The sequence below is a fragment of the Lichtheimia ornata genome, assembly GCF_029851405.1.
Source record: "Lichtheimia ornata isolate CBS 291.66 chromosome Unknown scaffold00037, whole genome shotgun sequence".
NCBI lineage: Eukaryota > Fungi > Mucoromycota > Mucoromycetes > Mucorales > Lichtheimiaceae > Lichtheimia > Lichtheimia ornata.
In genome coordinates, this window is record NW_026695357.1 from 172,026 (window position 1) to 185,107 (window position 13,082).

Consider the following 13,082-nt stretch of genomic DNA (forward strand, 5'->3'; position numbering starts at 1 on the left):
TCCTTTCAAAACACCTTGGAATCGTTCATGCATATCGTTTACATGTCATTTTTCTATTCTGACAACATAAAGTACACTCATATCATTTGTATGAGGAGCCAGCTCTTACCCAGTCATCTGATTTGTTCCTTGAAATTACGGCACAAAGTGTTGACATAGACCACCACCTGATTAAGAAATAGTCATGCACAGTGAACATTAAGGTAGTATCCTATCTAGCGTAATTAAAATTAGGGCTTTATTACTACTATCCACCATTCTTTATATCTCTATTTGTTGATAGTTTCACTAATTTCCTCTTTCGAGAACCCTGACTCGAGCATCGTCTTAATCAAATCAGCCTTCCGTTCCATTTCACGTGATCTGCTCAATGCTAGTTTCCTTTTTTCGACAAGTAATCTTCGTTTCTCGATCCGTTGGTTGATTTTCATTATTCGTTGCATACACTTGTTTGTTTCCTGGAGCAATTGCGTCAACTCTTGAGGAATGGTTTCTGTATCGTCCATTTCAGAACGTTGCTGAGCATGATGATTCCTTGGCTGCTGGTGTGAAACTCGTTTCTTTTTGGGCTGTTCTCTTTGCTGCGATGGGATGGATTTCGAGGAGGATGGAGTATCAGGTCGTATATGTAAAGGACGACGAGGGGACGAAATGGGCCTTGATAAAGCGGGTGGTTGATGAGCCAATGACGATGATGATGACGATGATGGTGTTGGTGTTGGTAGTGTTGGATCAACACAAAGTCGACTATCAGAAGGTGAAGTGGAATCACTCTCAATGCGGAAACCTCTTTTATTGGGACGAGGTGGATATTCTACTCGAGGATGTTGTGAAGCTTTTCTCTTAAGACTGGAGGATATTTGATTGGATACGTTGGATGATGAAGAAGCTGAAACAATCGAAGGTCGCTTTGCCATTGATGAATCCATGTATGGTTGCTTTGTCATTGATATTGATGATGATGAGGACGAGGATGACGGTGATGGTGGCATGTCAAATAACGTATCACGTGAAGGCAGTATGGGTGATGGTGTATCCGGTAGAGAAGCTGATTTTGATCGACGTTCTGATCGAGTACGCTGGGTAATTTGTGATTGATACGCTTCAAAGATCCTGTCGTAGTAATCATCTTTTTCTCCTTTGGCATCAAGCTCTTGTCGTATCACTTCAAGTCCTCTTTCCATGCATTTCATACATTCATGGTAATATGGAAAATGCTTGAGAATTGCTGCATACATGATACAAACACTATTTGTCAATCCCATAGTCAAATGAATATATGATGCAGGCACATAGGTTACTTTACCTCTATCACTAGCACCATTCGATAGCATGGCTTTGGTTTCTTTCAGCAACTCGTCAAATCGTTGTGCTCGTTTATGGATGCTTGACGCGGTACGCTGAGGGCTACTGATGCTGTTGACAAACGTTGCAAGCTCGGCACTGAAACTGGTTTTGCTATCGGCTTCGGCAATGTTGTTCCATATGCGAATGAAGCGTGCTGCATTGCGAGGTGTTTGTAGCCATTCCAATATTGCTTCGTCACCCGACTTATCACCGGGTTTCTCACCGGATGTCCAATTCTTTTGCAATCTTGCTACCTTGGAGGAGCTCATGGATGTGGGCTGTGGAATAAAAAGACGCGGTTGAGTGGAAGAAGCGCTTCCCCGCGATGAGAATGAAGATGCGCCGTACCTCCGACAATACCCTGACCGGGATCATCCTATGATAATTGCATCTTCGTAGCATAGCAACCAATTGTTCATACCATACACTTGGAAAGTCGTTCCTTCTATGTAACAAACATACATGCATCCCTCTTTCTTTGTGTGGGGAGTAGCATGAGGACTTTGTCACGTGATTCTTTGATACGCCACAACCCCCCAAGTCTATGAAACAGTGTATCATCTTTGTACCCTCGTTACAACTATCCATTATCAAAAGAAACAAAGCATTCGATCAAAGCATGATGATACTTGAGAGCAAAAACAAGATGCTACGAGTATACGGATTGATGGATGAAGCTGGATACTCGAAGGAAGAAAGATGGCTGATCAGCAACATAGAAACGTCGCGTTTTATTTTCTTGTTTGCGTATATTCAATCTTCCTGAAAGGGGAGCTACTCAAGTGAGGGAGCCTGTTTTTCAACTTTGAGCTTGACAACACTCTATGAATTGGGATAAGCAACATCATGACCGGTAAATGGAGCACGCGGACTTAATGACATCCCAACAACTTGACATGCCTGGTGACCTGTAGCATCATTTTTCTCTCACTTGTAACCATGACCAAGCAAACCCCACAAGCAAAGTCACCTACAAACGCTACTTCTCGTATGTCGTATAAAAAGTCGGACAAGCGAAACAGCAAAACCGCCGATCAAGTCATTCTGGAATGGTTTCAATCGCATGGCAATGTTACGCGCGCTATCAGTAACGGATCTCTGGACCATGAGAGGTTTCGCTTTACAAAACAGATATGGCTGGCCGTCAACAAGCAAAGCAGTCCACCCAGGACATGTGCCTCAGTACGGACCCGTGTACATCGATGGTTGTGCACCTTTCGAAAGGCAAGAACGATGGCAAAGGAAGGCAGTAGCAAACGAGGTAAATGTTCATAGACAATGCATCTTAGATCATCATCCCTGCTCATGAAGCCATGAATGATAGCAATCAAAAAGGTCTTTCCTTACTATTACGATCTTATGAATCATAGCAATCACCAACCACATCGACAAAAGAGGAAAGGGGTCATGATTTCATCACCCGGCAGTAACCTGCATGAAGCCATAACAGATCAAGAAGCCCTAGTACCATGCTTATCACCATCATCATCAATGGAGCTGGATACACGTGTACCTTACAAACCTATATCACGACGACGTCAACCTTCACCATCATCTTTACCACCTCCACAACCACAGATCATTATACCATACAAACCAATGCCAGACATCATGACAACCACTAGTGATAGCAACGATGATGATGAAGATAACGAAGAGGAAGAACAAGAAGAACAAGAAGAGCAGGAGGAGGAAGAGGAGGAAGAAGAAGAAGAAGAAGAAGAAGCAGAGCAAGATAACAAGAACACCCAGTCGGCTTATGACGATGATCGTATGAAATTGGAGATGATACAATTGTTACAGAAAAGCTATGACTATATATTGTCTGTAAGCCGAACACAAGAAATGGAACGAAAGACGTCGCTTATTCGAACAATGCGTGATGCAGGATTCTCAAAGGATGAAATCATGTCGGTCCTCAATACATCAATGTAAATAGAGTAAGATCGAGTAGTAATTAATGCATATTCCATTACGTACGTTTTTGTAAAATTCTTTGCTGTGATTTGGGTTATCGATATGGAGACCAATAACACGGACCATGATGTAGTAGCTTTCATGGAATAAAGGTGATTTCGCTATTGGGCTCGTAAGAATGAAGATATGGATACAGTACATGTTCTGAAACAAAAGAGAGAAGGGATTGAGATTCATGATGATGTGAGTTGTTGCCAAACCAATACAGTATAACCTGATACGGTGTCAAAAGGGTGACCTTAGGCATGTCTGCACGCATCAACTCTTTGATCTAATAATTGCTGGATTATGCAACTCCACCACGCGGCACATGCAAATGCGATGTGGAACAATCATTGTCGTCATTTACACATACCATCCTTGATACATCTGCATTATTGAACGGTGTTACTTGCGTACCTTCCTAAAGGCAATCATCATCATCATTCGTTTGTGTAGCAACTTGTCAAGGACGTGTCTGTGTAACCACCACGAGCCGTTTCACTCAGCTCTTCATCTTTCCGTTAATGCAGCCGACACCATCCACCAGGAAAAAGCAACTCCATCACGCTTACAGCATAGTGAAAACATAAAGGTGCCTGTATCTCCAAACTTTACAATGAAACGTGGGGTTTTGAATAGAGCAATGGGCTCGACTTGGCTAACAGCACCTTGTGTGAAAGTTTCACGTTCAATGTCGCAACTAGCCCAAAAAATATTTTTTTTGGTCGTCGTCGTTGTCACGCCTTATTCTCTAGTTGTCTTGGGTCTTGCCAAAATAGGAACAGAGCCAAAGAAATGATAATAAACGCCCTCAAACTAATACCAGAATAGAGACGTGTGTGCAGAGGAAGCTTAATGTCGAGGAGGAGTTGTCAATAGAAAGAAAAGATAGAGTTGCAGATAAAGATAATATAGAAAGCTGATAATAGAGATGTGAAAAGTGATAGAGAAAATGAGCAGATAGATAGATCACTCGATAAACGAATAGATAATTTATTCACTACGATACTACAAAGATATTTATACTACTTAATACTGAAACTGTGGGAAGGTGTGAGAATGAGACAAGTGTGCTGCATAAAGCAGGATGGAACAAGGTATCAAGTTGTGGAGGAACTTGAGGCCGCCGACTGGGATCCAATTTGGGGAGTGACTTGCCTCCGAACAGGGATTGTTGGCTTGAAACGGCGTTTTTGAGCTTTATCACCAGCCTTGAGCCCGACAAACAAGAGGTCGACCCCCAGATCCAGTTTGGCTGGTAGCGACATTGCGAAATCTGGGATTGGCAAGCTTGATCGTGAAACTTTCACACAAGGTGCAGTTGGCCAAGCCGAGCCCATTGCTCTAATAAAAACCCCACGTTTCATTGTAAAGTTTAGAGATACAGGCACCTTTATGTTTGTAAGCGTGATGCTATATGAGAAGTGGTCTTTGTTCATTGTCAAGTAGCTAGACCCTGGAGAGCAAAAGATGCAGAAGGACCTCTTTGGGTAACTCGGCTAAAAAGTCAGGACTTCAGGGACAATGCATGAACGGTACGCAACCCTCACTTTTATGTCATACATTGGCAGCTAATAGCCACTTTTGTGCATTCCCAACTTTTGTGCCATTCTATTGTAGGTGGACGATTCTCCTACTCTAGACATTCATTTCCATGATTAAAGTAGGTTGATCCGAGCTGATTTGGTTGAGTTACGGTCGAACAAGGATTAATCAGCTGAGACATTCGCACGTATGCTGATGTATGGATTGATGTAATCTCTCTTTGACCGTAGCTCAGTCAAATCAGCTCGGATCAAGCTACTTGAATCATGGAAATGAATGTCTGGAGCAGGGGCATCGTTCCCATGCAGTGGATCTCGCAACAATGATGATTGGATAAAAGTGGCCGTTAGCTGGCAATACATGCCTGTTCCTAGATGATCCATAAAGTAATTATACATTGACCCTTTCATTCATGCAAACGTAGCTGTGTTACACAACACGACCCTCTGCGTCTTTTGCTCTGCTAGGGTCCAGCTACTTCACAATGAACAAAGACCACTCTTCATATAGCATCACGCTTACAAACATAAAGGTGCCTGTATCTCCAAACTTTACAATGAAACGTGGGGTTTTTATTAGAGCAATGGACTCGGCTTGGTCAACAGCACCTTGTGTGAAAGTTTCGCGTTCAATGTCGCAACTAGCCCAAAAAATATTTTTTGGTCGTCGTCGAAGAAGAGGTCGACCCCCAGATCTTTTTTTTTTTTTTTTTGTGTAGATTGTGTTTATTGGCGCCATTAATGTATGACGCTGAGTGAAAACGTGTAAGGAAAGTAAATAATGACCATGTAGTGGGAGAAGACTAAGCTATTTGATGTTCTTGTTCAATGCGGAGAATATGATGAATGGCTGTATTGGCGATGGCTTGTGAATTGAAGGACTGATTATCGAAGATGAATCGCCAATGTGCGTTCCATATAGCAAGTACGCCACAAGCAATGACAATACTGCCATGGACCTTGGTGTGAGAAAGAGTCTTTGGTGGCCGTAAGGTCAAGGTGGACACATGATCCCATTGTAGGGCGGATGGGGTATCGAAAAAACGTGCAGCGATAATAGACCATACTTGTTTCACCGAAGGGCACGAAAAAAGAAAATGTTGATCGGTTTCAATGTGTGTAGCAGTTTGGTCAGGCGAGCTTTCACAAATAAGGCAGGCGTTTGTTTGACAGGTGGAAGGAATGATACGATGTAATCGTTCACGGCTGGAAAGGCGATGCTGTATCAATCTCCAAAGGACTGTGGTTGCTTTGTGTGGAATGGCCAAGTTCCAAAACCGGTGCCATGCTCCTTTTGACTCTCGTGGATAGGATGATGGAAGAGCTGTGAGGGCTGGCAAGAGACTGTAGCGAAAATCTTTGCGTTTGAATGAGTCAATGTCAAGGCCTGATTTGGTGGTCGGCACGATGAGACGATAGTAGTCGGATTGAATGTCGAGGGGAATGGGGTTAGGGGGAAGGGAATCGAGAAGGTGTTTCATGAATGGTTTGATGCGCCAATTACCATCACGTGCAGTAGCTCGGTGATAGCGTGCCACATGGTAGGTATGCTGTGAGCGTTCTCGAGGATTACGAGCTCGTAGTATGCAAACTCTGGTAGACAAAATAAAGGCATCACGAACCAAATGGTAACGCCATGTTGGGGTAGGTGCCTCTGCAGCAGAGCCAGCAAATGTGCAAGTACGTATAAGCGGGAAATCAAGCACGGTGTGATGTGTCACCTGTTGCCAATTGACTTGAAGTTGCAGCTTGTCACATGCTTGAAACAATGTCTTGAAGTGGCCAAAAGTGGATAGCAGGGTGACACGACGTTCGGGGAAGAGGATAGGGACAACGGGGGAAAGGGTGTTACAAAAGTTTTGGATACAAAATCGGAGATAGGGGATAGCAAGGGATTTGGAGTCAGCATGGTGTTGAGAAAGTAGAGGGAGGATCCATCGTAATTGAAGAGAGAGTAAATGATGTGTGGGGTGAAGTATGCCAAGGCCGCCTTCTTTCTTTGGACGAGTGCATATATCAAAGCTGACTTTTGGGATGGTGGTGCCCTGAAGGAAACGACCAATAATAGATTGTATAGAGCCAAGGTATTGTTGTGTGAGAGGGATGATGCGAAGGCAATACCATATTCTGCTGAGCAATAAAGCATTTGCCACTAATGCTTTTCCTCGTATTGAGAGACGACGTTGTGAGAGGATATCAGCGTATTTGCGTAGCTTGTCTAATTGTAGCTGAAGGAAAGTCTCCAATTGAGATCGAGTGCTGGTAAGGGGAAAACCCAGATATATAGCTGCGTCAGCTGTGGAACGATCATGCCATTGATGAATACCCTGGTCAGAAAATCCTTGACGCCATTCGGGGGAGACTCTGCCATTGAGTGCTACTACCATGGATTTTTGGTGATTGAGCTTCGCGTTGGAGGCTTTACAATAGTGATCGATGATCGTCATAATGTGTTGGATTTCGGCAGGATCGGAGACGAAAATAAGGACATCGTCAGCATAGGCAAGTGTTTTCAGTGTAGGAGGGATGGATCCAAGATGAGAAGAGGCAAGTGGAGAATTGGGGATAGCAAAATCGAAGCCACGTAGTTGGGAAGATGATAGAAGAGAACGAAGGAATGGTTCAAGGGCTAAATTGAAAAGGAGCGGGGAAAGGGGATCACCTTGTCTCAAACCTCTTTGTTGGTGACATGGTTTGGAGAGGTATCCATTGATGTTGATCGATAGCTGAGTATTGAAAAACAAATGTGATATGCTTTCAATGCAAGGTGCGGGGAAACCAAACTTGTGTAGAACCGCTTGCAAGTATTGTGGATGCACTCTATCATACGCCTTTTCTTGGTCCAAAAGTAAGGCGGCTCCTGGAATCTTGTATTGTTGTGCTAGAGACATTGTCAACCTTGCCAATAATCCGTTATCACCAATAAATCGGTCATGAAGGAAACCGGTTTGGTAGCGATTAATCATCTTATCCATGAGAGAGGCCACTCTTGCAGTGAGCATGCGTGTAAACACTTTGGCATCGGTACATATGAGCGAAATAGGGCGCCAATTTCGCAATGATGTACGATCGCCCTTTTTCGGTAACAATACCACAACGGATTTTCGCCAGGACTCAGGTGTCCGTTGCATACAAAGGGCATCCTTGAACACCTGTTTCATGAGCGAGCTTGTACGATCGTGTGTATAAATAAACCGCAACAACTCATATGGGAAGCCGTCAACACCAGGGCTGCTATTATAGGGGCTTCGTGTGAGACCTTTAGTGATCTCCTCATCAGTCCACGGTTCCATAAGGCAAGCTCGATCGTGATCATCCAAGCAGCTTTCAGGTGGGATGGCTGATAGAGTCTCATGCAGAGACTCTTGATCAATGTCTTCGGCTTGATAAAGTCGACTATAAAAATCGTGGGCACATTGGGCCATGTCACCAGGTGATGTACATAAAGTCCCATCATCGTTGCTCAATGCATGTATGTATTGCTTGGTCTGGCGTTCTTTGAGGCAGTTAAAAAAGTATGCATTGGATCGTTCACCTTTTTCACGCCATCGATTACCAGCTCGCAATGCTAGGATATCAGCATCGGCTTCTTGTATTTGATCCATGGATGCACGTATTTGCTGAAGGCGTGTTTGAGTGCTGATGGATTCATAGAGAGCATTGGCATGTAAACATTGGCGGTATTCACGTTGTAAATATTGAAGCTGCCGGTTTCGGTGTGATGCCACTTTTCGTGAGAGCACCTGGCAAAAGGCTTTCAAATGGCTCTTCAACCAATCCCATTGATGACAGGGTGTGGTATCCGGTAAATGCAAGGTAGCAACATCCAACCATGTTTGTATTTCCTCTCTCACATAGTCATTGCGCAAGAGTTGTGGATTCAGGCGCCATATACCAGGTCCAGTCATAGGTATACCTGTAGTCATGGTGATGGCAAGGGCGTTGTGATCAGTATGCGATACATAAGAAATTGTGGGATGGTGAATCTTAGTCTCCAGATCATTGGAGCAAAGGATAAAGTCGATGGTGGTGTTGCCACGATGAAAGGTAGCAGCGCCTCGTGTTTGTTCATCATTGTGAAATGGGTCATGCCACATGGAGGTGAGCCAATTGGACCATGTGATTGGGAAGGTGTTAGGTGCTCGTAGGTGAATGTTGTAGTTGAAGTCCCCTAAAAGGATGCTGCGTTGTGTAGGTTGTGTGTGCATAAAATCATATAGTTGTTGATAAAACCTTGGTCGATCCAAAGCCGTGGCAGGTGCATAGATGATGTATAATAAAAGGTCATCACATAGTTGTTGGCAATGTGATACCTTCACGCATAATAAACGTCCCTCGAGGGCTTTTGTGATCATGTGAATAGTAAAGGCAGGGTTGAGACTTATGACCCCACAATATGGAGTCCATGCTGAAGAGTGGGCCTGAAGGATGGTTTGTGTAATGTCACCCAAGTCGTCCGAATCAATATGGGTTTCTTGTAAAGCGAGTATGTCATATTTTAAGTTGCGTAGTATTCGTCCAAACTGTCGATCATTGTGATTCGACAGCCTTTTCAGGCCGCGGCAATTTAAGGTCGCCACGGCAATCTCGTTGACAACTGATGTCAATATTGTGAGAGCCCGGACGCAGTGTCTGAGCCCCCTCGATCAGTCTCCATGGCAACATCTTCAGGTTCTCGTTTCACCGTATGGATGTTAATCACCTTTTCTGCTTCTGTAATTGATTCATCAGAATCAGATAGTATGCAAGGATCCTCAGCAGTATCTCCTGGTCGATGATTTTGGGAGGCCATGTGTCGTTTAGGTGCAGCATCAGAAGGTGTTTCAGGAGGTTGCTTCGATACCTTTTCAAAAGGGGCCTGTGTTGGTTGCTTTTCCTTTGTGTTGGTATCGGAAACATGGATATTCTCAAACGCATCAGCCATACGAGGACGTTTTGCACCTAACGAAGGTTGCTGACTGCGTGGGCAATCGGCTTTCAAATGATCGGGGGATTGACAAATGAAACAAAGCTTGCGAACATTCATGCGTTCTTTGCGCTCCTTTAATTTTTGGCAATCGGCAATCTTATGCCCCTCTTTCTTGCAGTAATTGCAATGAATGGCCATGCCTCTCCAGCGGGCCAAAATGATACGTTTGGTGCCCTTAACTTCCAAATGAACCTCATGTTCCAAAGCAAGATAAGCATCTTCTCCACCTTCAGCGGAGATATCCAAAAGCACTGAGCCACGACCCGTGAGCAAATGGAATTTGTCGGTACAAAGCTTGATATCCAAAATGTGACCATAACGACCCATGGTCTCACGTAGGGCTGTTGCTAAAACCTCACGATTCATAAGAGGGAGACCATCTAAAGCAACTTGATACACTGAGTTTTCCAATCCCACGGTGGGAACACCAGGAACCATTAGATTCTTGACTGATACCCCTGCATGCACAGCTGCATCACGAGACGATGAATCCTCGAAGGAGACGATGACACAAGAGGCAGAGTGCTTGCTAGGCACCCATCCTATAGCATTGGGATGTTGATGAACAAGAGCCCCAAAGAAGTCTTCGGGTGACACATCATTAATGCCTGCAAGATCGAAAGCGGCACTATTCTCTTCGTTGGATCGAACAAAGGTAAATTCATGACGACGGTGTTGAGCCTCGCTTTTTGCTTGTTTATCCTCATATACGGTCGTTTTTTGGACTTGAAGGTTACGACGATGGTGAGTAAAGCTTTGCCATATAGCCATAGGAGATGAGTGTGATGTTGTTTGTGTTGGTGGAGTGGTCCCAGTAGGCGTATTATCCATACGGGTCCCAGTTTGAGTGGGGTTTGAATCTTTAGCGGAAAGAGCCATGTCGACCCCCAGATCCAGTTTGGCTGGTAGCGACATTGCGAAATCTGGGATCGGCCACGATCGACTTCATAGTTTGACACAAGATCGCTTTCACCCCGCCGAGCAGCTTTGTTCTATTAAAGACCCCACGTTTGATTGTAAACTCTAGAGATACAGGCACCTTTATCTTTTACATATGCTGTAAGCATGATGCTATATGATATATGGTCTTTGTTCAATGTCAATCGCCTCATTCGTCTTAGAACCAAAGATGCAGAAGGACTTGTTTGTGACACTAAGCAAGAGGGCTGATCTTGGAAGCGTCAATCCTATTGGCGGAGAGTGCATAATGAATCCGATCCTTGCCTGCCTATAGTAAGGTCCGCCTGTGATAGCCTGTATGGAACCTTTTCAAGCTAATCATGGCATGTTCAATAAGCCAAAAACGACCACTGGATCCTGAGGTATCTTTTGTGTGAAGTGCATAAACTTTGAAATGTAAATTACCATCCATCATCCATCCATCCTAAACACAGCATCTATTTTTTGTACTAGTCAATTGCAGCAGCTTACTCATCTCATTTTATTGACGCTCTTTAAGACCATCATCCTTTCTCGAACCATACACTATCATGCTAATAGTAAATAATACAATCATGGAGACCACTATCCTTTGGCCAAGGTCAAATCGTCCAAACCCTTATCAGTGGTTGTTTCCATGCTTGGAATCTCGTCTATTCAAATGACAGCCATTATTGGATAAACTAGGTGTTCGCCCCAAAGCATTCTTGATCCTGTCACTTCATTGTGTCCTTGTTGCATAGAAAGATACATCTACTACAACGTGCAATTCAATCCACCAATACGCCGTGCCTCCTTGTGGAATAGCCTTACCACTTTTTATCTTGTTTGATACTACCATCATCCGTCATTGCCCAGGATCCTTGGTGAATCGTTTCATGTCGTCGATGTTGTGTGCTCGATGGTTGCTTTTGCCAATCCATTGCTACCCGCATCATGCATACAAACGCACTTCTTGTGATCATTGTCATGGCACCATCCTTCATCCAACGTAAAAAGCTCAAAGTGAAATACGCCTTATACCAAATAAACCATCCCCTTAATCTTGTGGAAAAGAATGAACAATACTGTGTGAAAGCAAGAAGTCCCAAGAAGTCGTGTTTGGACATGCCTATTGTATTGCTTCTGTCATGGGTGGATCGTAGTAACTCTCGTGCTTAATGAGGAAGCTACAGTCACCAATCCTTGATTGACACGCTCCACGATTGGTTCTTTTCACCGTTGACGTTGTTGTTGTTGCAATGGAACGGCATCAGTGAGTGCTCTGAAGGAGTTGGTGTTGTGAGAAATAGAAAAGTGGGCAGAAGAGGAAAGTAGGCAAAAGAGGGAAAGCAGGCAAAAGAGGACTTGGAAACGTCGCCATGGATACCAACCTGCTATTCATATACAGCAGCCATGGATACATAAAACAGACCCAATTCTTCAAGCCTTTTACCTATATTGAAAGATGATGTACATGAATGACTGATACACTTTATTGCAATGATGCTATGCTGCAAGTCAAACCTTACACAAAGGGGTTCATCAAGTGTCTCCGATTGATATCAGCTAAAACTCCACCATTGCTTACAGCTGGTGATCCGTGCACGCTTTAGCACCTTCCCCCATATAGCGATGCCCCAAGGTACAAGAAGTGTGTCTTTGTGCATGCGTGTCTCGTCTTTTACCATAACCTCTTCAGCTAACACGCCATAAAGAAGACAACGATGGCCGCTGTGACTTGTGTTTTTTCAACCTCAGCATGGCAACGGGTATATACAGAGACGTTTTTCCGCAGCACTTCAACCCCAGGCTTCGCGCCTCTTTCTCCTTTGCACATTTGCGTAAAATGCCCGTCTCGGTAAGACGTAAAACTGGCCCGTCTGGGGAAGACGTAAACTGTCACGCTTGCACATTTGCGTAAAATGCCGTCGTAGCTCAAATGACGTATAACTAGCCGTCCGCCATGGACGTAAAACTGGCCCGTCTTGGTAAGACGTAAACTCCCGTTTGCACATTCACGTAGAATGCCGTCTTGGTAAGACGTAAACATACCCGCTTGCACCTCTTTGCGTTATAATGCCGTCGTAGCTTAAAAGACGTAAACTAGCCGTCTGCTTTTATAGTGGACGTTAAACGGGGGCGTCTGTAGTAGACGTTAAACTTACTCGCTTGCTCATTTGCGTAAAAATGCCGTCGTAGCTTAAATGACGTATAACTAGCCGTCCGCCATGGACGTAAAACTGGCCCGTCTTGGTAAGACGTTAACTCCCGTCTTGGTAGGACGTTAACTTATCCGTGTTGTTAGGTACGTCCATAACACGTAAAAACATCCTCGTCTTGGT

At 44.2% G+C, this 13,082-nt stretch overlaps 3 protein-coding genes across 3 annotated transcripts; 1 reads left to right on the plus strand and 2 right to left on the minus strand.

Annotated features, from left to right (window-relative positions):
- Positions 1-269: 269 nt before the first annotated feature.
- Positions 270-1,616, minus strand: O0I10_007580 (uncharacterized protein; the record flags this gene model as incomplete). Its single annotated transcript, XM_058487595.1, has 2 exons — positions 270-1,228; positions 1,307-1,616. The coding sequence occupies 2 exons, from the start codon at positions 1,614-1,616 to the stop codon at positions 270-272; spliced, it is 1,269 nt and encodes a 422-aa protein (XP_058341646.1).
- A 670-nt stretch (positions 1,617-2,286) lies between these two features.
- Positions 2,287-3,282, plus strand: O0I10_007581 (uncharacterized protein; the record flags this gene model as incomplete). Its single annotated transcript, XM_058487596.1, has 2 exons — positions 2,287-2,608; positions 2,672-3,282. 2 exons carry the CDS (start codon positions 2,287-2,289, stop codon positions 3,280-3,282), a joined length of 933 nt encoding a protein of 310 aa, XP_058341647.1.
- A 2,371-nt stretch (positions 3,283-5,653) lies between these two features.
- Positions 5,654-10,698, minus strand: O0I10_007582 (uncharacterized protein; the record flags this gene model as incomplete). Its single annotated transcript, XM_058487597.1, has 2 exons — positions 5,654-9,398; positions 9,476-10,698. The coding sequence occupies 2 exons, from the start codon at positions 10,696-10,698 to the stop codon at positions 5,654-5,656; spliced, it is 4,968 nt and encodes a 1,655-aa protein (XP_058341648.1).
- Between the last annotated feature and the right edge of the window lie 2,384 nt (positions 10,699-13,082).